Below are 25,504 nucleotides of genomic sequence, written 5' to 3' on the forward strand. Positions count from 1 at the left end.
GGTGTGTAACCAATGTACAGCAAGGTGGTATTTCAGAGAGCAGGATTCTTTGCAACTTGTGTACAAAGAGCTTGATCTAAATGGTGGCTTTCTTTAGAACACTAATACACTCTTTGTAGTTTAAACAGTGGAGAATGTTAGTTCTTACAACTCTTCAAGTATTTAGAAATACAAAGTTGCAGATGTATTAAGATGTATTAAAATTGACTAATTTTTGGTAATGCAATATGTGTGGCAGGCATTCATAGATGGGCTGCACTTTACCCATTAGACGAAGCAGTCAGCCAATCATATTAAATAAAAAAAAGTTGGCATCTGATGACCCAGTAGCTAAAGTACTACTAAACCAGCTTTTTTCCAGCTTTGTAGAAGTTGCAGGGCTTTAGTGCAGGCTTAAATTACGTCACAAGTGTTTTGTTCTGGCGGTTATACTTTGTTTACAGGTTATTTTCTTCTCCTTTGTACTTTGTGTGGTTGCGGTCGTATCATTTTCGGAACACATACTGGCTTGTGAGCATCCGTGCCAAACCTTTTATATGCACAACCCTGTGCAGGTGAGGTGTATGGCCACTTGCAGTGTAGGGCGATTACATTGGTGTTTATGTGTCGTCCTTGAGCTAAATCCCAAATCAGTGGTCAGTGTTTTGTGCTATGCTAGACTAGTGTGTACTCAGCTCATCATGTCAAGCTGGGCTTGTCTTTCTGTTGTGCGTTTTTCCACAGAAAGCGCTGGACCTAATATAGCCTCCATTACCAATATGCACTTCAGTACACTGCAGAATCACCTGGGCAAAATCTGTTTTTTGCCATTGATATCGCACAGCAATCCACTGGTGTATGACTCTTACCATAATTTCCCAACTATTAGCCGCGGTTTATACATTGATTTTGAAAAATCTGTTATTCAGTTATGAGGTTAATACACTGGGGCAGTTAATATGGTATTAATATGGTTTTGTTGTTTTAACTTTTAACATAAAACACTGTCCTGCGGTTTATGCACAATGTGGCTAATACACGGGAAATTACTGTAACAGTTTCAGTTGTTTAGTCGTGGAAATGTCAGTAGTGAAGGTTGCTTGCTGTCAGCGCGTGACGTGCTGCGTTGCACTGATCAGTCAGCTGAGCTGGGCAGTGCCCTCCTGTGCTGCTTCTGCTGTGTCAGTGCGCTGTGCTGTGCTGTGCTGTGCTGCTTCTGCTGTGTCAGTGCGCTGTGCTGTGCTGTGCTGCTTCTGCTGTGCTGTGCTGTGCTGTGCTGCTTCTGCTGTGTCAGTGCGCTGTGCTGTGCTGTGCTGTGCTGTGCTGTGCTGTGCTGTGCTGTGCTGCTTCTGCTGTGTCAGTGTGCTGTGCTGTGCTGTGCTGCTTCTGCTGTGTCAGTGCGCTGTGCTGTGCTGTGCTGCTTCTGCTGTGTCAGTGCGCTGTGCTGTGCTGCTTCTGCTGTGTCAGTGCGCTGTGCTGTGCTGTGTCAGTGCGCTGTGCTGTGCTGTGCCCTCCTGTGCTGCTTCTGCTGTGTCAGTGCGCTGTGCTGTGCTGCGCTGTGCCGCCGCTGCTGTGTCTCCAGCTCTATAGACCCTTTCAACAATAAAAACAAAAACAATGCTTGAACGTTCTATTTGGGCCCCAATTTACTTCCTCTGCATTAAGATAACATATGGAATGTTAAAACGGAAGTCTTGTGGGGCCAACTATGATGCTGATAATGGAACTCTCTTGAAAGGGTCCATAAATACTCCTCTGTCCCACAAGGCGGCCCACTGAGGACAAGAGCAGCCAATTATAGCTCTCAGGAGACTGTGTTAGTTTAGCGTTCACGGCAGGGTCTTAGCCCGATGGGAGTGTGTTGGGCTTACGTGTGCCTCTGGACTGGAGGAGGGGAAAGAAATCAAGGTGATTGAAGAAGGTGTGACAGTCACTTGAAGGAAGACCTTGCATTGCATTAGACTCCCTTTGGTATGTCTGTCAGATGTCCACAGAGGACTTCAGTAAATTTAAGCTTCCAGTGCCTTTAAATGGGCTTGGCTGGGGATTGTTATGCTACAATCTATTTATCTATTTAATCTAGCAACATTTTTATTTTGTCATTTAGAGCTTTTTCCAACTGTTTTGGAACACCCTGGTTTGTTCGCCTAGCCTAGCCTAAGCGAATTGTTGTGTTTCATTAGTTTAGTAAGTAACAGCTTATTAAGCCAGTGAGTGTTTCAGAGTTGGGTGTTCATGTTGGTGATTGGAAGTGATGTGAGTGTCAAATGAATTCGGCCACCACCACATATACTAAACAGCTAGTCCTAATGCGGGATGCTGCTCCAGTGGGTGTGGCTCTTCCCCAAACTGATGAATGTCAGTGAAACTATGGGAAAGCCAAAGCTGTAGGGTCCTGTGATCAAAATTGGATGTGGATTTAATGTGTTGCTCTCACATTGTAGCATGATATAGCCTACTACTGAAGTCCGAAAAGCCAAAAAAAAGTTCCACGTTAGAGCAACCCACCCTACCTCAGTAGCTGTCCCACTGGCCCCTGTCCAGTGCTGCTCCGCGTGTTGGCCAGCATCAGTGATAGCACCCTGATAAGACCCAGGATTACGCAATGAAGCCAGAGCGGCCATGGTGACATGAGAGCCCTGCATGCCCTGAGGGAACACTCAACAGACCGTGGCCACCTGTGACCTGGCTGACCTGACTTGGGAGCAGGCTCCAAAATAAGAGACCCCAAACGCTTTGGCTGTGTATGATCAGTGGCCTATTGTTTGAATGCTCTCTGAAATCTACTTCGCACATGGATGTTGTCGGGTGTGTGTGTGTGTGTGTGTATGGGGGGGGGGGGGGGCTTTTTGAGCTAGTGAGAGACATGAACTTGTTCATGTGACATTCTCCCATGGGGCACTGGTCAGCTCGCTGGGATGGACTCAGCCTGCCCTCTGGGTTGTGTAGGGAATGAGTCCACATATCATCACATGTTAATCTGGGAGGAGGGCCCCTATGGTCACCTCCTTTGCCTCTAAGATGACTCTGTGCTGCTAAATGGTTCAGTAGGATCATGAAAAAGAGCCGTGCAGATCTCGTTTTAGCATAGCCATACCCAACCAAGCTTGAAACATGAATCCCTCTTGAGTAAGACTGCCTTGCAGGAGCCTGTACGTACACACACACACACACACACACACACACAACACACCACACACACACACACACACACACACACACACACATACATATATAGAGAAGTAACAGTATGAAAATTTAACATGACGATTACTGTGACCAAAATTATCACGGTTGTCGATATTATCACAGTATTTTTCAAATGTTCTGAAAATGAAAACAGAATAGCATAGTGTCTTGTCATGAAAGTGGTGTGGCTCCTTTTAAGAGCAAAAGGCTCCCTTTCTGTTACTCTGTGTATGTTAGTGCATACGCAAAACTAATAGGAGTTAGATGGGCTGCCGACTGAGGTAAAGTTAGTGAATTGGTGGTCCACTAAATAAAGCTGCAACTCTTTTGATTGTAGCTGTATCTTGTGCGTGCCTGCCCTACTAGCCTAACATAAGGGAGAGCTGGGACAGTTTAAACACTTTTTTAATTAAATGTAATTTACAAATAGATTGTGCCACACTGAAAGTTAATGTTTTGTCACTAGCAGCTATCCTCTGTCAAATACAGTTGCATTTTCAGCTCTATACAAATCCGTTCAGTAATTTGTTGTCAAGTTGTTGTTAGCTGTAGCCTGTAGCCTAGTAGATTTCAGGAGTGTTTATCACAACACACTTCCAAGATGCAGTAGGCAGCTGTGCATATATATCAAGAGTGGTAAAAAAGTTAAAACGCTCAAAAGTGTTATGCCACTTATCCTACCCCTATTTGATAGATTCAATGGAGAACCATTCCTGTGAGAGTAGGCCTGCACAATGCACTGCAGGTCCACAAGGCTAGGTTTATTTGTGTTTGCAATCATCTGGAAATAGGCTATGCGTAGCACTGGCACACTGATTTCAAACTACGCCTTTGTGCCTACTTTGGGGGACTCGGATGATGCTGGAAAGAATTCCCACACAATTTTGCACCACGGTAATCCACTGCTGTAATTTATTGATAATTAAAATCAAAACGGTAATTGTTATTGTGAAGAATTTATCGTGGTTTACCGTTACATCCATACACATACACACACACACCACACACACACACACACACACACACATCACACACACACACAGTTTTGTCAGCACAGTAAGGTAGAGTTTATACAATTTCATCTCACCTCTTTTACACGGCTGCACACACACACACACATACACACAGCGTCCATCATTAGGGAAGCCATTGAGCTTGGGCAATGGTGCAGGGCGGCAGTGTTCTGTCTGTCATCGCTGGATGTTAATTTGGAGGTTCAACACGTTGCTCAGGACTCTGCGCTGGTAGCCCACAGCTCGGGGCCTTGTGTCGAGCACAAAGCGTGTGGTGGAGGGTGGCTCTGCTGCTTGTGCAGAACTCTGAACGCACTGTTTGAGAGTGACCTGTCAGAAGCAGTTCTGAGCAGGCTTTGCGCTTCTCGTCCAAGCGTAGAGGATCAAAATGTTCCAGGACTCAAACCAAAACACAAGTTATGTTTGGGCTCGCACACTCCTTTTCTCTCTCTCTCGCTCACAGTCTTCGTTGCTCTCTCTTTTTCGTTGTCTCTCCCCCCCCCCCCCCCTCTCTCTCTCCCTCCCTTTTCACTACTCTCCACTGTGTGTTTCCCCCTCTGTCTCTCTTGCTCTCTCTCTCCCCCTCTCTCTTTTCTCTACTCTCCTCTGTGTTTCCCTCCTCTGTCCCTCTTGCTCTCTCTCCCTGCCTCCCTCCCTCTCTCTCTCCCTGCCTCCCTCCCTCTCTCTCTCTCTCTCCCTCCCTTTCCCTTTTCACTACTCTCCTGTGTGCCCCCCCCCCAATCTCTGTTGCCCTCCGTCTCTCTTTCTCAGAGATAAGCTTAGACAAGTGGAGGACTGAAATAGCTGCATGCTATCTTAAGTGAAGTCAGCGTTGACTTTTTTTTTTCTTTCTTTTTTTCCCCTCCACTCTTGCCGTCTGCAGTCTGTGTACTGAACAAAATGACAGTGATGAGTTCATGCAGACGACTGTTCTCTTTCGCATTTGCTTTTCATGCTGAAGACTGTCTTATAGTATGGTCTGAAGTGAAATGTTATGCAAGAACGAGTGTGAGTGACACTGAGTCTGACATTTTACCTGATCCATATTAATGGGATTTTTTTAATAAGGGAATATAGTTTTACACGTCGTCCATCGCTTCATAGTAGTAAAAAAAATGGTAGTGTTGCATAAGAGTGTTTTATGCATAAGATGCTATCATTTAAGAGTGAATCAGGCGGTGTTGTCATTCATTACCATCTGCTCCTAGTTATTTAGGACCGCAGGTGTCACTGAAAAATTTATAAAAGATTTCATTCATTTGCCATTGTAAACGGTAATAAAAAGTGAAATTATGTGACTCCATACTAGTGACTTTCTCTGCTTTCTCATGATTATCTCAAAATAATGTGTGTGTGTGTGTGTGTGTGTGTGTGTTTTATTGGCTTATCACAGTTCTATTTTGAGGAATTGAATATCATTCATTATGCAACTTAGATGAGAGTGTCTGATCATGGTCATGCATGAATCTATTCCAATTTTCCCTTGTGACTTCACTCACATCTTCCACCTCCAGTAGGATTCAGTGTTATCCATTTAGTGCTCTCCTCTGGGATAATACTATGGTGTGCCGTCTATATGTAGGCCGGTGTTGTTGCACTTTGCATAGTGTTTGTGTTGAAATGCACTGCTGGCTCTGACTATGGCTGCATCTGCACTGGTTGCATAGTGGACATTGAAGTGGGCAGTTGGCAGCATCTCGGTTCAAGAAGTGGTCTGGTAGTCTGGTAGCCCCCCCCCCCCCCCCCCCCCCCCCCACAAACACACACACACACACACACTCCCCACTCAAGTGTTCCCATGTGCCCCAGGGCAATCCACTCCATGTCCTGGCACGCTAGTCTAGTTTTTGAATGTGAATAGGCACACAAAACCTTGTCTTGCAAAGTCTTGCTTCCCTAAGAATTCCTAAAGAAGTCCCAGTGAGACACTCCTCAGTTGACTTTGATCATTTTCTTTGATGGTCATCACATCAGTGGTCATTTGTTTAGTTTGTGGCGGCGGTGCAGAAGGACTGATGGAGCTGTGCCTGTGTCTCTTGTCTCCCCCAGGTGCTGCTGGGAGTGGATGCGAGGCTGCCGAGGCTGAGGTCACACGGGACAGCGGGACAGCATGGCCTTAGCAGGGTGTCCTGACTTCTTCGTCCACCAGACCAACTATCAGGTAACTAAAGCGCGTGGATACCCCACCATGGGCCGACCACAGCAGCAAGTGTCAAGTGCATCAGGTGTCACCTGGCAAGGCCGTCACAATGAACTACATTGTCATGCCACAACCTCTCAAATTAGTGGCAAATATGCACACACACACACACCTCGGCCCATGCCCCATGCCTCACTCACACTGGAATTTCATTTAATTTGTCCCTGACCCTCTAATCTGCACTTGCAAATGCAAACACCTTCAGACAGTCAGATATTTGTGATTGGTCAGCTACAGTATGGTGTCCATAGCGACCTCTGGGGGGTTGTGGTATGTTCACATGCCTGAGCATCTCCATGGCGTTGCTATGGCGCTGCACAGCTGACATGTGAAGGGCTGGCAGTTGCTATTAATACGCACAGAGCACTCCGTCAGCCTGTTGACTGGCTGCTTTCTCTCATTCTGTCTCTCTCTTTCTCATGTTTTTCCCCTGTATCTGTCTGTTCCTCTCTCCCTCTCTTCGCTCTTGTCTTTCTCTTTGTCCCTGTCCCTGTGTCTCTCATGCCCACACTCCTCCCACTACCCCCTTGGCTCTCTCACTCTCTCTTTCATGCCTGCTTACTCTCCCTTTCCCTCCCTCACTCTCCTCCTCCCCCTATATTCTTTCTCACTCCTACCCCTTCCTGTTTTTCCCTCCCTCTCTCTCTCTCTCCCCTCTCTCACTCTCTCTCTCTTACCCCCCTCTCCCCTCTCTCTCCTCTCTCTCTCCTTTCTCTGCCCACCCAATTCTCCCCTCTCTCTCTCACCCCTCTCTCACTCTCTCTCTTACCCCCTTCTCCTCTCTCACCCCCCCTCTCTCCCCTCTCTCTCTCTCCTCTCTCTCTGCTCTCCCCTCTCTCTCCTCTCTCTCTCTCCTCTTTTTCCCCTCTCTCATCCCCCTCTCTCTGCTCTCTCCTCTCTCTCTCTCCCCTCTGTCTTCTCTCTCTCTTCTCTCTCCCCTCTCTCCCTCCTCTGTGTGTGCCACTCCCACAGGCTTAACAGAGCCGGTGCCTTTGTTAAAACTATCTTTGGTCACAAGGCTGAGGATTGAGCTCAATTATTATCAGTTAATTGGTGATCTTGAGTCTTTCAATGGAACATTGGGGGTTGAGGGTTGTTTTTTGTGCACTGGATGAGGAAGGGAAATTATTGTTCAAGTTCTGAACTCAAGGGTGACATACCTAGTTTGGTCTGTGTGTCTGGTTGCTTGTTTGGTTGTTTTCCTTTTTTTCCTTTGGTTTCTTTTTAATTTTTGCATAATTTGTTTTTTGTTTTTTGGGGTTATTGGTTTATTTGTTTGGGTTTCTTGTATGTGGGTGTTGGGGGTGTGATGGGGGGTGGGGTGAGGTTTTTCATATGGGCTGGTTTTATGGCAACTTGGTTTCTTTTTGAATGTCAATAAAGGAACCTTTAAAAGTCAAAAAAGTCTCTCTCCTCACTCTCCCCTCTCTTACCCCCGCTCTCTCTCCTCTCTCTCCCCTCACTCTCTCACTTTTTGATTGCACCACATTCTGCTCACTATGGGATGTCTCCAGAAAACCAGACGTCGTTCTCAAGGCAGCTCTTTTACAGGAACAAAGTTATATTGTGATCTGACGTGTGATTGGGGAGATGACTAACTTTGGGTGATGTCTAAGTGTACTGTGTTGGTGTGTGTGTGTCTGTGTCTGTGTGTGTGTGTGTGTATGCCAGCCAACTTCACATTTTGGAGGAAGAGTGGCTCCTCTGAGGAAATTCCACCACTTACTGGATTAACAAACCACTTGTTGCTTCTGTCATTATTGGCGCCCTCTCTTATATATACACACACACACACACACACACTCTCACACACACACACAGAGTTCTACATCTGTGTGTACACACTGGGCTGCTGCCTGAGAGGCGGGGGTGTGTGTGTGTGTGTGTGCGCGTGTGTGTGTGTGTGTGTGTGTGTTTTACGTCGTTGATGTTATTGTTGTTGTTTATGGTCGCTGATTGAACATGTCGTGGCTTTTGTGTACATAAATAAGCCTGAGTGAGTGCTGACCTGGTTCTGTGCGGTTGTATAACTCAGCTGGAGGTTTTCTGGGAGGTTTGGGGAGAGTGCCAGAGTCTCCCTTTAGGGCCAGTAGGCTGGACGGCTGCCCGATCCCACTGTTAACCCGGCCCACCACAGCACACAAACCCTACTGGACCTACCCTGAGCACACAGACCCTACCGCTGTCGCACAGTGGACATACGTTCTCTCGTGTACATATGCTGTATGTAGGAGCTCGCGTTCAAACAACATGCTTAAACTACAGATGTAGGCTGTCTGCTAAATTGTAAGTAGTAGGGCTGTATACTCAAATTACTTTGTAGGATTTAAATAGTATGTTAGCTATGCCGCAGCAACACACTTGTGTATGTGCAAACCCTGCATGAGCACGAGTTAGAAAAACACACAAAGTTATGGAATTCTTTATACGAGCTAATTGGTTCATTGAACTAGCGAAAGTCGGTTAAAGGCGATGGCACCATATAAATTCAACATTGCTGAAAAGAGGGAGGGGCAAGCGAGGCATCGAAATCATTCCCATCATCTCCACTGGCACGAGGGCAGGACTCTCCTCGTCTGGCAGCACAAGCTGTCTCTTACTGGTGAGCGTTTGCATTAGGGGCCCGGAGCCGCCACTGGAAAAGGGATTAATGCGGAGAGGTGAGAGGTGAGGAAGAAGTCAGCGAGCGGCAAACACGAGCGCACAGTCATTTGTTTGGCACTCGGCGAGCATCTGCTCGGATTCCCAGAATTCTGTTCCGCGGAATTCTTAAGTCACTCTGGCTGCTTGGATGGCGCGCCGCTGCACCCCCCCACCCCCGACTTGTGTGGTGTGATGGCGAGTTCACCGGGTGCCAGATATTATTGTCTTGGAAGGGAGATGCTGCTGCACTGTCAGGAGTGAGCAGAGGAGAAAGTAGAGGGAGCAGAAAAGGAGGTGAGGAGAGGAGAAGATGAAGGAAATGAGGAGATGAGAGGATGAGCTTTTTAAAGGAGGCAGAAAGAGGATGTGAACATTAGAGGGGAGTAGCAGAGAAGTTGAGCTTCAGAGGAGTGCCTGAGGAGTTTTAATGGATGACCAGAGAAGGAAGAGAGGGAAGGAATGTAGATGTTTAAGGCTGATGCACGTGAGGGGAGGTGAGGAGAGGAGAAGGGGTGCAGGTGTGAGCAAGCACTAGGAGGGAGGAATCGGCTTTCTGTCTTTCACTGTTGTGCGCACGTCCGTGTGTGTGTCCGTCTGTGTGTGTCCGTGTGTGTGTGTGTGTGTGTGTGTGTGTGTGTGTGTGTGTCCGTCCGTCCGTCCCTATATGTTTTTTTAGTCTCTGTTCCCAAGTAATATGTATGTATGCATGCATGTGTGTATGGTTAAGCTAATCCAGTGTCTAGTCTCTGATCTTGACATGTCAGAATAAATCAGGCCTCTGCTTTCTGTCTGTGTATCGTGTAAAAAAAAAAAAAAAAGTACACACACCTTTTGTAGATGACCCTTACCTGTGTGTGTGTGTGTTTGTGTGGAAGGGGGTTGTAGGTGTGAGTGTTTCGTTATGCACATGTGTCTGTGAGTCTGTGGAAACGGCAGAGGTAATTTATAGTGTTGGGTCAGAGGTGGGCTAGCCACTAACTTGCTTTCCTAATCGTTCTTTGTCGTGAGCATAGACGACATGATGCAGCCTTCTAGGAACTGGCCCTCCTAACTGACAGGGAGGATCAGCTGGAGGCTTAAGGTTTACATAACGACCCCTGAATCTGGAATGCATCCAAAGAGTGTGAGCCTACACACACACACACACACACACACACACACACACACAGCATGACACATGCACTTAGACACGTACACCTCACAGAGAACTGTGGAGAAATATAACTACCAGCATACATTGTAAATGGTCACCCACTTCCAAACACATACATTATGATACACACTCATGCAATTCTATGAAGCGTCCTAATCACAGATCCACTATAGCAAGTGTGCTGCTGCTGTATTTCATATACCAGAGGATAGTGGGTGGGTTTGCAGACAGTTATAGCTGTGTTGTTTTTATTTATTTATTTAGATAGATAGATAGATACTTTATTGATCCCCAGGGGAAATTTAAGATGAACTATAAGGAATAAAGGGAGAGACCTCTCTGTGTGTGTGTGTGTGTGTGTGTGTGTGTGTGTGGGTAAGGATAAGGAATAAAGTGAGCGCAGTAGGGCAGTAGTGTGTGTATGTCATGAGTGCTTTGCAGCGGGTTGTGCTGTGTAAGCCATTAGAGCTGCCTCTTCTCAGAGCTGTAAATTTCATTCGGCCAGTTTTATAGATGTTTTTAGAGAGGACAGAGCGGGGGAGCGGGTTGTGTGTGTGTGGGGGGGGGGGGGGGGGGGCCTCTCCAGTTCCTGGAAACCTCACTTCCGTGTTCTCGCCTTTCGTAGAAAACTGGAAATTGAAAATGTGGTTTTATTTTTTTATTTTTTCCCATCTCTGTGTGTAATTTCTTCTCTCTCCTTCTCTCCCCTTCACTCTCTCTGTCTCTGCATGTAGTGCTGCAGGCCTGTTAGAGCTGCTTTAAATTAGGCCACATTTCTTAAGAGTGTGGCACAATTTGCCACACAATTTGCATAAGACGAGTCAAATTGGTGTTTTTAAAAAGAAAAGATCATGGAGAATAAATAAAAAAATATTTAAAAAATCTTTGTATATTCCCACAAGGTGTTTAGGTGCTCTGAAAATGAGAACCAAAATGTTTTTTTAGACTTGTAAGGTCTGCTGTTCAGACCCTGAAGGAATTTATTTTCTGTTCATTGTTTTTTGTGAGAGTGTTTCTACTTATCTCAGTAAGGAAAATAAATCAAGAGCCTATGTTGAGTACAAATATGTCTTCTGAAGGCTTAAACAGAGCCCAGCCAAAAACTCCAATCAAATTTGTATCAACTTTGAGGGACAGCTATGACCATGCAGGATTATCCAGACCAAACGTGACGATTTTGCTACATTCTATTCCTATTTATGTACCAGCATGCAAAATTTGAGCCTCCTACATGGTTTAGTTCCTGCGCTGTGGGCTTGTGAACTTTGACCAAAAAAAGAGCCCGAACAAAATCGACACCCCCCCTCCCCCTGTAAAACTGTCTGTATCTTGGAAAGTATTGATCTTACATAAGAGTAATTTTACAGTGTGTCTCCTGTGTAACATAGGTACACCTGGTAATTTTTTCAGAATTTTTTGAGACCTAAGTGCGTGGGCCCTGGTTGAATTGACGTGGAATGACCCTGTAGTGTTTTAGTTTGACTGACTGACTTAATGTGTGTGTGTGTGTGTGTGTGTGTGTGTGTGTGTGCGGTGTGTGCGTGTGTGTGTGTGTGTGTGTAGACAGGATTGATAGATTTGTCACTGTGTTGCGGTCAGGCTGTGTGGACTCCTGAGTGGTGCGCCTGAAGCGGAGTGTGTGTGTGTCCGTGAGCAGATTAGGAGCTAATCTGGTTTGGGAGAGGCCATGTTGACACGTGGCCGTGTGTCCGCAGCAGTGCCCTGCCGCTAATCTACACGTTAAAACTGAGCCGGGGTCAGTGGGGAGGAGGTCAGGGGCCAGCACTTGTTTCTGTACACACTTGGACACACACACACACACACACACACACACACACACACACACACACACACACACACAAACTGGTACATACTCCTAGACACATACAAGCACACATGCACACACTGGCACACACACGCATAATCTCAATTTGTTTTGGTGTCAAGGTATGTGACAGGTGCTGGTGGTGGTGATTGGTAGACAAAAGATTAATTCAGAGAGTGCAGTTAGATGCTGGTTAAAGCAGATGAGCTCACTTCATAAACATTGGTGCCAGAAAGGACATTTCTTGGTGCAGTGTGTGATGTGTCAGTGCTGTCTTCATAAAGACTGATACTTTTTGGTAATATCTGAGCCATCCTCAAGAGATCCATTATGTTAGCTATACTCAAGTTCAAGTTACTTTATTTGTACCCAGAGGTAGATTTTGTTTGCAGTATAGAGTCCTCATACACACAGTTGAATGGTTTGGTATCAAAGAGCCTGAAGTCAGTTTGTGATCACACCATTTATTTGGTATCTGGTATTAAGCGTTTCTAAAGGAATTTGAAGAAACTCTGCGAACTGAAGTAACAAAAATGTAGCAGACGACCCAAGAAGCTGTCAGCGTCTGATAAGCTGCACTGAAAGGTCATTTCCTTAAGGGACTGGGGGAAATCTAGCACCGTACTGGCGCAGCATCTGGCCCAGTCCTCTGGCCTGCGCGTGAGGAGCTGTGTACCAATTGCCTACGCTGGGTGTGTTGCGGAAAGGCGTCAAGTGGAGACGACTGCAGAAGGTGAACATTATTTAATCTCCAAGGCGCAAGCGGAATCCAAATCCTAATTCTTTTGGCTTAGTAAATCCTGAAAAAGAAGAGGCGAAGAAAACGCTTCCTCTTGGGTGTATCCTCCTGTGAGGAGCAGTGGTGACTGACTCAGTGGTGATTTGGGGGCGGTTCGTCAGCGGAGTCTGGTTTATAGGATGATGAGTGCGCAGATCACATCAAGCCCTGGTGATGAAACGTGGCGTATCTTGGGGAGAATCTTCAAACGGTGAAGATTCTACACGTACACTCCAAACACATACTGATACACACAAGCACTCTCTAAACCAAACACACACAACACACCCTCCAAACACTATCTCTCTCTCTCTCACACACACACACACACACACACACACACACACACACACACACACACACACACACACGTGTGTACACTCCAAGCACATACTGCAAGTCCACAAACACACTCCAAACCAAACACACACAACACACCCTCCAAACATACACACACACACACACAGCAAACACAATTATGTCTGAGTCCTACTTGGAGCGGAAGTCTCCCGATGGAACACTTACAGCATTAGGCCGGCCACCTCGGAGCCCCGACCTTAACGTAACTGAAGCTGTGTGGGACTGCTTGGACAGGGGGGAAGAGGACACAAAAAGCAGCCCAAAAGTCAAAAGAAGAGTTATGGCGAATCTTACATGAAGCCGGGAAGAATGTACCACAGAACACAGCAGTGCACCAAACCGCCTCAGTTCTACATTCTAAGAAATGCCACATGAAGTGCTGTGTGAAACACACACATTCTTCTAGCTTTTTATTGTATCCCCACCCCCACCCCCTGTATTTCTATTCACCTAAATGTGTTTTTTGTCAAGTATAAATATAAATGTGCCAGTGAATATAAATAAATATAATGCCACTGATCTGCAACACGGCTATAAATGCTGCACAGTTCTCCTGTGTGGAGAACATTGTCATCTTCCATATTCATATTTGTGTTTCTTGTGTAAGTATATTTCCTTCTGTGCATGCTTACATTTCTGTACTGTGTTGTGTATATGTGCGCACTGATATATTTCTATGCTGTGTTTATGTATCTGTGTGTGTATTTGTTGGAGGTTGGTGGAGCTTTGTTGAGGAGATGCACACAACCAGTCAAAGGTTTAGAAACCCTTTCAGACTAGTTTTACGTTTAAGAAAAAAAAGCTGAAAACTCAAAACATTTAAATGACACGTGGGGTTATGTAGTAAACAAAAAAAAGTGTACACAAAGCTAAATATTTTATAGTTTAGGCTCTTCCAAGCAGCCGTGTTGACCTAATTTTTACACTCTTGCCATTCTCTCAACCACTTTAAGTTTGACACTGGGAATGGTTTGCCAACAGTCCTGAAGGAGTTCCCATAGATGTTGAGCACATGTTGGCTTTGTTTGTGTTTCGTTCAGGAGCAACAAGGCTGTTTGTGTGCGTGTGTGAGATCTGAACGTTTACTAAACTGTATTTTTGTCTGCTCTTTCTGTCTGTCTCCTCCTCACTCTGTCGTTCTCTCTCTTTTTCTCTTTCTCTCTGTCTCTCTCTCTCTCTCTCTCTCTCTCTCTCTCTCTCTCTCTCTCTCTCTCTCTCTCTCTCTCTCTCTCTCTCTCTTTAGGATAAGGTGGACCGCTCAGGCTCTCACCAACCTTCCAACCTCATTGGCTCCGGATTCCAACAGTCTTCCAATCGGAACTCACCCAGCCATCAGGGTAGGTACCCTAGGAGCCTACCCTCCAGCCTAGGCCGAACACACACACACACACACACACACACACACACACACCACACACCACACACCACACACCACACACACACACATCTCCTCAGACCAAGCACAGCGCCTAAAGCCCAGCTCTGCCGCTCCTCACAGGGCCGGGGATAGCGGTGGGCCTGACTAAGCTGACCCCACCTCTCCTTCCTGTTCTTAGAATGGGTCCTCCCAAAGCAGGCGGCCGGCTTCCTGTTCTTAGAATGGGTGCTCCCAAAGCAGGCGGCCGGCTTCCAGAAGGCCTTTCCTGGCGGCTCTGAGAAGGCTCGAGCAGTTTCATGTGAAGAGTAAAGATTGTAGATGATGTAATACAACCCCCACACACACACACACACACACACACACACACACACCTCCTGCTCTCTCCCGTTGGCCCCTCTTGTTGGCTGATGCTGGTATGACCTCCGTCTCTAGGTTGTCTCCTGCACACTGGCATGCACTGTTGAGTCTGTGATCAGATATGCAGACGATATGAGGTGAAAGACCTCACCAAGGCAGATGGGGAATCTGGAGCCTCTGACTGCAGCTTTCTTTTGCTTTTGGCATCATTCATTATTTAGGGTGCACTGGGTGTCTTGAGGACCTGAATAGATATTTACCAAGTTTTCACTCTGTGTGTGTGTGTGTGTGTGTATGTGTGTGTGTGTTTAAGTTTTCCTCTGAGATTGTGATGATTGATGTGGATGTATGTGCCTATGTGTATTTATGTGACCACGTGTGCCTACGGGGATAGTGGGAGTGAAAATGAATCTCTCATGTTTGTCTCTCTAGTTAGAGATGTTGTTGTGAAGTGTGTTCGTGTTGTAGTGTATGGGTTCTAACAGGTCACTGAGTGCAGAGGCTGCTGCTCCTCCCCTGAGTCACATATACTCCGCTATACATACCGAGCACCGCTTTCCCAGAATCCTCTGTTTTTTATGGGTGAATGGCGGCTCGGGCTGGCTGTGTGTCTGCGCTCCAGATGCTGAGGTCACACACACACACACAAACACACACACACACACTAATACACACACACACACACACACACACACACACACACACACACACTAATACACGTCTGCCTCAGCGCTTTCCTCTTTCTCCAGCTCAGCACGATTTCCGAGAAAGCCCAGAGTTGGAGTTCCAAGCGGAACACCGTCTGGAATGCTGTAAATCTTGGAATTGGGTTTGTTCCGACAGTGGAACTCCATATGCATCATCCAGCACATGGCCTAGCAGCATGAGCAGGCCAACACACTGGCACTCACTAGCTCTATGGGACGCCAAAGCACACACACACACACACACACACACACACACACACACACACACACACACACACACACACACTTGCATGCACACACACGCACGCATGCAGACTGTCTCGCCCACTCTCTCTCCCCCTCTCTCCTTACACACACATTGTTGTGCTTTGCTTACTCTAAGACACTAAATTAAAGATTTCTGCAGCTGTTGGTCGAACTCGCTAAATCATTGCCCCAGTAAGACATCACTGATTGACTGCCGCAGCGATGATGCCTGCTGGTCTTGTGACGCTGTTCCTGATTGGTCGCTGTTGTAGCTGGTTGCTCTTGGCCCGATGGAGTTGTTGCTGACTCTGTTGGCACCCGGGCAGGATTGTGACATTTGATAAGACAGCTGTGGTTGTTTGCTTGAGTGTGTGGGTGGTGTGGACCGCCCCAGCCAGCCTCAGTAAGTGTGGCTGCCTGTAGATTCCCTGCTGATGTCTCTGATTAGGTGTCAGCGGGGTGTGAGTGTTTGTCAGGACAGGTAGTTTAGCTGCGGGGTTTCGGTGTGTGTGTATGTGTGATTTGTGTTTTTGTGTGATTTGTGTTTTTGTGAGAGAGAGAGAGAGACTTGAGGCAGAAGTTTATCAAGATCATTTATCTTTGTTGAACTGTGTGTTGACAGCTCTGGGCTAATATACCTGCGCCCACGTGACGGGCCACAGTCAAATCTACACACGAGCACAGCTGTCATGCCTGTTCAACCCTCATGAACACGGTTCATGAGGGTTCGCTCGTCATGTTTGTGTTCGACTGTTGGGTGCAGCAGTGTCTAGTAGCTATTGCTCAACTCGCAACAGCTGATCATGTCCTGCCATGTGTTCCTATAACCGCAACAATACATAACTCATGAAGCAACACATTCATTCTTTGTTGTGCGAAAAGTAAGCACTGGGTGGTGATGAGAGAGAAGGGGCCTAAGGGTCTGTTCATAGTCTACGCAAGCTATGTGGACACCGCTGACACACAAGGCTCACGCAAGCATTGAGGAGCCCACTCGTAGTCTGTGCAAGCTACGCAGACACTGCGCTCACTTGATATGGCACTTGCACTTGCGGTTTTTTGTTTTGTTTTTTTCATACATGAACACATTTTGCCATTTTTGCCCATGTTACCTATTTATTCCCATGGCAGCCTCAGGAAATGGAAACGAGGCATCAAACCCTCTTTGTGTAGCTCGATGTGTCTGTGTTTTTCTAGCTTGTGTAGACCATGAATCAGCCTTAAACTTTGCATTAAATCAATGCAGACTGCATGGAGTGTGATTGTTCAATTCGCCCCTTGTGTTGATAGCCTCAGCAGCCTACTCTGGGTAGTTAGCATTAGGCTAGTTCAAAATGTTAGCAAGCAAAGGCCAAAGAAAATACATTTGTATTTAAACACGGCAGTCTATGGAGTTTACAGCTCCAATTTTCGCTGGTGAGCTACACAGCGCACATCTGAAAAGGTTCATGATGGCATAGTGGTAGTGGTGTATCGCATCGATTCAATGCAGAACCATACATCAGCCTGTAGAGGAAGGTGAGTGTTTCCCTAATGGGAATGTAAATAAACAATCAGTTTATTTACATAGTTTATATAACTATATGAACATATGAGGATAAAGCATAAAGCAGTTTCTGTAACACCCTCTCAATTCTCTGTTTGACCAGCAGCAAATACACGCTTATGTTTGTAAGGGAGTTGAGTGCTTTCAAATCACCCAGTTACACGTGACTTGCTGGGCTGCGACTGGAAACAACCAAACAGCCCCAAATGCAGTTTGAAGATGAACTCTGCTGTCAGCACAGCAAAGCGGGGACATCTGGTTGCTTGAATAGGGATATGCCGCATAGTTTTCTGCTGCAGAACAGAGTCTTTATTTTGTGTGGTATTGGTAGTCTGCGGATGAACCATGTGCAGGTTTTCTTTGCTGAGGTTCAGGCTGGGCTGTGTCGTTGGCCACTGCAGTCCAGATTGCTGAGGAGAAGGCGTCCGCTCTCACACTGGACAGAATATTCCAGAAGGAACTCCAGGAATGTAAACGCTCCCTACATGCCCTCTTCAGGAATAAAAGCTACAGGCCACATGCCTCGCACTGTCCAGCTCTGGCTGTTTTTCTCTGCCTCTCCACTACTTTTTTTTTTACGTCTGTCTTTGTCCCCTGGCCTGGGGCGATCCACTTTTTGTTTTGGACTTGGACATGTGATTAAAAAAAATACTTCTTACTCCCTCCTTCTCTCTCTCTCTCTCTCTCTCTCTCTCTCTCTCTCTCTCTCTCTCTCTCTCTCTCTCTCTCTCTCTCTCTCTCTCTCTCTCTCTCTCTCTCTCTCTCTCTCATTCTTTCTGTCTCGGACTCCATCTCTCGCTCTCGTAAGGCTTGTACTATTGCTAACCTGATCAACTCTTGCTAAACTGATACATTCAATCTGTCAAGTCAAATTCATAGTTTCTCTCAAGCCAAGCACATTTTGTTACCATTAAGCCAAGCACATTTTGTTACCATTAAGCCAAGCACACTTAGTTACTCTCTCAAGCCAAATACATTCTGGTATTTTCATGCCAAACTCCACTTAATCTTTCTGTCAGAAGCCAAAGTCACAGTTTCTTAGTCTGTTAGTCTCAGTCCAACCTCACATTTTCACTCTTAATCCAGTCAAACTCTTTCTCTCACACTAAAAATCTCTGTCTCTCTCTAGCTTACTCCTTTTTTTTACCAACCCCACACGGTTGTAGTTCTACATCAGCCAGTGTTACACATCCATGAAGCTCTCTGTGTGACACTAACCCCACTTTAATGTTCTCCTTACCCTGTACACTCCCTGGTACCAACCTGACGTATCATGTGAGGCTTACTGTGTCACTGCTGATGTTCTCAACTTCATCAACATCTACATAACAAGAGCCCCCCCCCCCATTAGCAGAGGAATTATTAGTCCATCCACTGAACAAAATAAGTGCAACCTTAATCTGGCCCCAAACCAGTAATTCCTCAGCAGAATGCAGGATGTGACGTGCCTTAACGATGAAGTGCATGGTTGGACACTCCCTTTAAAAAAACATTTGCGATGAAGGAGAACTCGTTTTTGTGTATTTAGATGCGCAAATGCGGTCATATGATCCTTTGAAAGTAAATGATGAATTGGGTAAAGTCTTACATGACTAAAAAACATAATTGGAAGCCGTTCAGTGTCCCCGTGTTCACCTGCTGAACTTGCGTAGCTCCTGACCTACTAAACTCTGGTGCCTAACTGCCTCTGTGACCAGCCCTCATGTGACTGGCACCATGTTCACCCGCAGTAACTTGGAGACACCCAGACCTTCAGTGTAGACACCACACACACACACACACGCACTAACACATACACAAATTGCAGCCTGTCACTGTGGTTACCATGAGGAAGGGGATATGAGGGTACGGGAGCGGTAGCCCCATGATTGCCCTTTATAGTTTTATAAGCCGATGTGGTGTGCATGTGTGATGAGTTTGATCTTTGTGTGTGTGTGTGTGTGTGTGTGTGTGTGTGTGTGTGTGGTTAGAATATGTGATGTGATCTAGGAAAACCCTTCACATGGTGCACTCAAAAATCTTTTTTTTTTTGCTCCGTTTTAACCCTCTCTGGTGAAATTTCTCCAAGTTAAGATTCCGATACCATCCTAGTAACATTCTGGACACTGTCTCCTAGCAAAATCCAGGATACCATCCTCCCAAAATCTAGGATGGTATCAGAATCGTACCGGTAAATTGGTAAAATTGCACCATGTGAAAGGTTTTCCCAGATCGTATCACAATATGTGATTCTATGTGTGCCCAAAATGTGAATTCAGCCATCTACCAGTTGTTGGGGAGAGCAAAATGTAGAAAATGGGTTGATTTTTAATGAAATCTGGTGCTTTTATGTAATGTCAAATTATTGTTCCAACATGCAGTGCCATGTTAGGGGAGTGTAGATGAGTACACACACACACACACACACACACACACACACACACGCAAGTCTTGGGGCTTTGGAATGTAAGGAATGTGGTGTACGGAGGGGAAAGTGTTGCAATGAAACTTGCAGGGGTTTACCCTCTCTTCTCTCACTCACACACACACACACTCACTCACTACCTCACTCTCACTCTCACTCTCACTCTCTCCCTTTCTCTCTCTCTCACACACACACAAACACACACACTCACTACCTCACTCTCACTCTCTCCCTTTCTCTCTCTCACACACACACACACACACGTGATGCTTTTGTTTTGCCTTGTGTTCTCAGTAAAGTCTACTACAATCTACCAATGTTCTGGAGACACACACACACACACACACACACACACACACACACACACACACACACACACACACACACACACACACACACGGTTCTACGCATGCTCACAACAAGCTTGGCATGAAACCACAAGGATCCATTCAGCATATTCCATAGGGCCTGGCTCAGGATGAGGACAGGCACTTGCGGCCAGTGAACGGCTGTAGCGGCTGGCAGGAGGCCTGTCTGCTGCCCTCTAATGGTCAGTTTGCAGCTACAGTCTAATTTAGTTGGGGAAAAGGGGCTGCAGGGTATTTGGAGGTCCTTTCTCACAGACATGTTGTCTGTCTGTCTCACTCACTGTCTGTGTCTCTTTCTCTCTCTCCGTGTTTGTCTTTCTCTCCTCTCACACTGTATTTCTCTTTTAATCTCCCTCCTCTTTTTTTCCTCTCTGTCTGCCCCCTCTCTTTGCCTGTGTCTTCCCCAGAGGTTCCAAGACTGATTGAGAGTCAGCCAAGACCTCTCACACACATTCCCACAGGATCAAACGGCAACAATAACAGCAAACACACTAATGGCTAGCGTTGCGAAACCCTCATATTTGTTTTCTATGTCTGCGTCTGTGTGTGTGTATATGAGAGAGAGAGAGAGAGAGAGACACACAGAGATGGAACTCTGACAGCAGTTGGTTGCATCACCCTAAAATAACTCTGTGTGACTGGCCAGAGGAATAGACAGCAAGTGCATGCTTTGCCTGACCCCCCATTACAAATCATTAGTGATTAATCACATTGGTGATCAGAATGGAAAGAAACTCTGTTCGTTGGGTTGAACTTGTTGAATTGAATCAGTTGTGTCCACTATCCACCAATGCTGGATCAAGCTGGCATGGCTCTATGGAGTGGGAATGATGTTGGTAACTTATTTTAACATCTTTTAAATGCCTTGTATACTGTGTGGATATGTCCCCTTGAGAAAGAACTCCCTGTGAGCAACAGATGGAGGTTCAGCTTCCGTTAGAGTTGTGCTCATTGGACGTTTACACTACATTTCCTTCAGGCTTCTGTTGCAAATGCAGAATCCTGCAGAATATCACATCATGGAGATAAAAAATCTATTGTGATTCATGTGATTTTTGTGTTGCCACTGGCATGTGAAGTTTGATTGATGGAACATGAATCTCTCTCTCTTTCTCTTTCTCTCTCTCTCTCTCTCTCTCTCTCTCTCTCTCTAGATGATGATGTGGACCTTGAGGCCCTGGTGAATGATATGAACTCCTCTTTTGAGAGTCTCTACTCCCACACGGACTCCTCCCCTCTCCTGCACAATGGCCACGCCCACATGCAGGGTCCCTATGGCAACCGTGGGCAGGCCATGCCCCCCCAGCGCCCTCCACCCCGCTCACCAGGACAGAGACTCCGCCGCTCACAACCCATACATGTGCACGCAGTCAGGTACAGACACAGACACACACAGGATGCATATACTGTGCACATGAGGTTTTTAAACACATGCACAGGCAGTGTTGGGGTTGTTACTCAAAAAAGGTAATGCGTTACAAGTTACTCGTTACTTCTTCAAATTGTAATGGAATTACTTTACTCGTTAGTCATTTTGGAAAGTAACTTGTTACTCGTTACTGTTACTTTACTTTTGAATTGTTCTCTAACCAGAGTGCAACATGCAAAGCGTTAGGCTACACTGTTAATATTCGCAATTTCAGATTCTGCACTGGTCAGCTAAAAGTAGCCTAGTAGGCCTACTTTCACGCCTAACAATAGCCTATATTCATTTTGTCACCTTTGCTAAATTTCCCTTTTGTTTACTTTTATTTTACCGTTATGTGTGTGTGCTTTAACATCAGTAAAACTCTGGGCTTCATTCAACATTTTGTTTATCCATCCGAAATGACTCCTCTACATTTGTTGCCTGCATCCTTTCTCTTTTTGTCTTGAGTTAATGCATTAGGTAAACATTGTTTGCTGGTAACCAGCCACAAATAGCCTACAGATTCTTGCGTGCATTGCGTTTCTTGTGTACATTCTCATTCCCTCTCCAAAATGTGCCCGTTCTGTAGGCTGGCCAATTGCGTAGTTCTGCTTCATAAAGTTGAACGAACAAATTTGTTTATTGTACAGAAAAATATAAATAACAACCTACTGTCAAGCAGTCAATTGGCTACAGTGCAGTCAAGAGTTGGAAGTAGGGCAAATTAATTGACGAACCAGAACGTGGGCCATACAGTTGTCTAAGCATCTACTGCTTGTAGCAATAGACAATGCGATTGACAACGTTGTGATAACTAGGCTATAATACTAACTTTGCAAAGTTAACTTGAATCCATCAATTTTGAGCAAAGTTGTGTAGGCTACACCGCGCCAGTTGTAGTCTGCATGAACAGTTCTTGCACAAGCCACTGTTTTGATTTTCGTTGGGGAGGTGCGGGCTGAAGCCAACCTGTTTGAGGGAGAGCGGTGCTGGGAGAGAATGCGTGCTCTACTCTGCGCACATCTCTATGAAATAATGTATCTAGGCTAATCTATATTTTAAATAAGCAATCATTGAAACAATATAGCCGAGTTATGCAGGAATGGATGTTACAGTTATTCAGTAACTGTAACGAATTACTGAAAGTTGATTTTTTTTTTTTATGCATTTCCTTACTTCGTTACCCAATAAAGTAACAAAATTACAATAACGCGTTGCCCCCAACACTGTACATGGACATGACGTACAGTAATTGAGATTCCCCATCTACATTTGCACGTCCTTATACTAGCAGATGTGATCATGGCAGGAAACATAAGAACACCTGCACAGCACATGTGCATGTATGAAAAGAACATGCAAACCTTTTACTCGCCACGTGTGCAAACATACTCTTACACGGCAAACCTGTGAGCATATGCAGAGAAGTTCTCAGAACTCCGTTTACTCATTCTCTTTGTTGACACACATACAAGCGTGCGTACTCACATTATTACACACACACACACACACACACACACACACACACACACACACACACACACAAAAGCCTGCACATTCTCACACACATGTAGGTCAGAGGCTGCTCTGCTCACACATTCTGTGTCAGGAGGTCCACGCATCCCTGCTGATGGGGCTTGATGGAGTCAGTGAGAGTTTGTCATAATTACCTCCTCCTCTCCTCTCCTCTCCTCCTCTCCTCCTCTCCTATCGTTTCATCTCCGTGGTGATGGGGGTGTTGAACTCCACGCTGACTCTCCCACAGGTTCACCCAGAGGTTTCGTCTCCATGGCAATGCGCTCAGTTCACCCCAGACGCTCTCAGATATGGCGTCTACAAGTTTTACCCCCTCCCTTCCCCCCCCCCCATACTTCTTACCCTCCTCCACTTGCACTCTTTTCCCTTCTCTCTGTCTCTTTCTGTTTTTTCTTCCGGCTGTAACATGTTTATTTCTCTCTGCTTCACTCTTTTATCAGCCCTTTTTATCAGTTTCTCTTTACCAGTCCTGTTCCTGTTCCTGCCTTCATTCTCTCCCTCTTTCTCTCATATCTTCTCGCTCAGATTTTCAGTGAAATTTGGGTTCACTCTGTCTGGTTAGTGTGTCAGAGAACCCTTCATCTCAGATCATTACACACCATACACACCGTGTGTGTGTGTGTGTGTGTGTGTGTGTGTGTGTGTGAGTGAAGGGAGGGAGCAGACAAAGCTAATGAAAGGCAGCGGCAGATGTGGTGCTGTGGCAGAGCTGCCTGCAGTCAGTCGAGCAGCATTACTCAAAAACGGTCATGAACCCATAAATCTAACCCCAGCTGTGTCACACACACTCACACACACACACACACACGCACACACAGACGTCACTCCCAAACGGTCATGAACCCACAACCGTAGCCCCCAACTGAGCTCTAGTCTTTTAATATTCTCTTTAAACTCGAATAGATTTCCATTCATACAGCATCATTACCAGGACCACTCTCACACACACACACACACACACACACACACACACACACACACTTTCCCAGTCACGTCTGGGTTTCAGCTGAACTTGTTGTCAGTTAGACTCTCTCATCCTTGGTGATGCATTCAGCTGTGGAGATATTTTGACACGGCTGTCTTGTCTGCATGTCAGGAGAAGTATCTGAGCCCTCTGCTTGTTTGGGAGAGGAGGGAGGGTGTTCTCCCGTAACTGCAGTGATGTTATGCCTTCCGAGTGGGGATCAAATCCAGGTCACCATCACAAAAAGTTCCTCCATTTCAATGATGCATCTTATATTACAATTTGACACTTAATATAAAATACACATTTTAATATAAAATAACACGAGCTTCATGACATTCTGCATTTATACAGTGTGATGGGAACTTTAGTTTACAGTGTTTACAACAGAGTCATGATGACCTGTCAGCAGTGACTTTGTAGTGACCTCAGACTTAGAAAAATGCCTAAAAACGAGATCAACTACATTAGTCTGTTATTAACTTTTTGTTGTTTGTTGTAAGGAGCACTTATTTGTTCTTTGTAAATAATGATGTAAGCAGAACTATACAGCTCCATGTCTGGAAGCCATTGAGGAAATATCAAACTGCTAAAACTTCAAACTGCTAACCCCCCCCAATGAGGGAACCATTTTCTGAAATATGGAACAATGGACGCTCTTATTTCAAAACTTCTCTCGTTCTCCCTCCCTCTCTCTCTCTGTGAAAGTAACAGAAATATGTGTGCATTTATCGCCCCCTACAGGAGACTTCAGGAAGAGGAGCACCAGGTCAGGCCTGCCTCCCTGCCGGCCATCCCAAACCCTTTCCCTGAGCTGTGCAGCCCTACTGGATCTCCTATACTGGACACGCTGCAGCAGAACCAGGCTTCAGACACACATGTAAGAAAACGTGCGCGCACACACACACACACACACACACACACACACACACACACACACACACACACACACACACACACACACACACATCATCACAAAGCACATATTCACATAAAGAGTGTAGTCTCCTGCAGGATCACCATGGATCACCAGCACCACACACACACACACACACACACACACACACAGAAACACAAATACTCACACATACACATGCACACACACACACATACAGCGGGGAAAATAAGTATTGAACACGTCAACATTTTTTTCAGTAAGGATACATCCAATGAGGCTATTTGCATCCAAAAAAAAAATCCAAACATTAAAGTCCATAAATTGAGTTATGTGTAATAAAGTGGAATGACACAGGAAAAAAGTATTTAACACGCTTGCTGAAATTTCTTAAATACTTTGGGGAAGAGCCTTTATTTGAAATGACAGCTTCAAGGCATTTCCTGTATGACGAAACTAATCAGTCGCAGTATTCCGGTGTGATTTTGGCCCATTTTTTTAAACAGATAATCTTTTAATATTGAAGATTCTAGGGGTCCCTCCTGTGAATCCTGA

At 45.7% G+C, this 25,504-nt stretch overlaps 1 protein-coding gene across 1 annotated transcript; it reads left to right on the top strand.

Moving 5' to 3' along the window:
* The first annotated feature begins 1,930 nt into the window (after positions 1 to 1,930).
* LOC121696158 (growth factor receptor-bound protein 10-like) lies at positions 1,931 to 25,504 on the top strand. Its single transcript, XM_042077488.1, has 6 exons — positions 1,931 to 1,950; positions 6,231 to 6,342; positions 14,384 to 14,477; positions 21,301 to 21,520; positions 24,799 to 24,944; positions 25,476 to 25,504. The coding sequence occupies exons 2-6, from the start codon at positions 6,292 to 6,294 to the stop codon at positions 25,502 to 25,504; spliced, it is 540 nt and encodes a 179-aa protein (XP_041933422.1). The 5' UTR covers positions 1,931 to 1,950; positions 6,231 to 6,291.

This window comes from Alosa sapidissima, chromosome 21, assembly GCF_018492685.1.
Source record: "Alosa sapidissima isolate fAloSap1 chromosome 21, fAloSap1.pri, whole genome shotgun sequence".
Lineage (NCBI taxonomy): Eukaryota > Metazoa > Chordata > Actinopteri > Clupeiformes > Clupeidae > Alosa > Alosa sapidissima.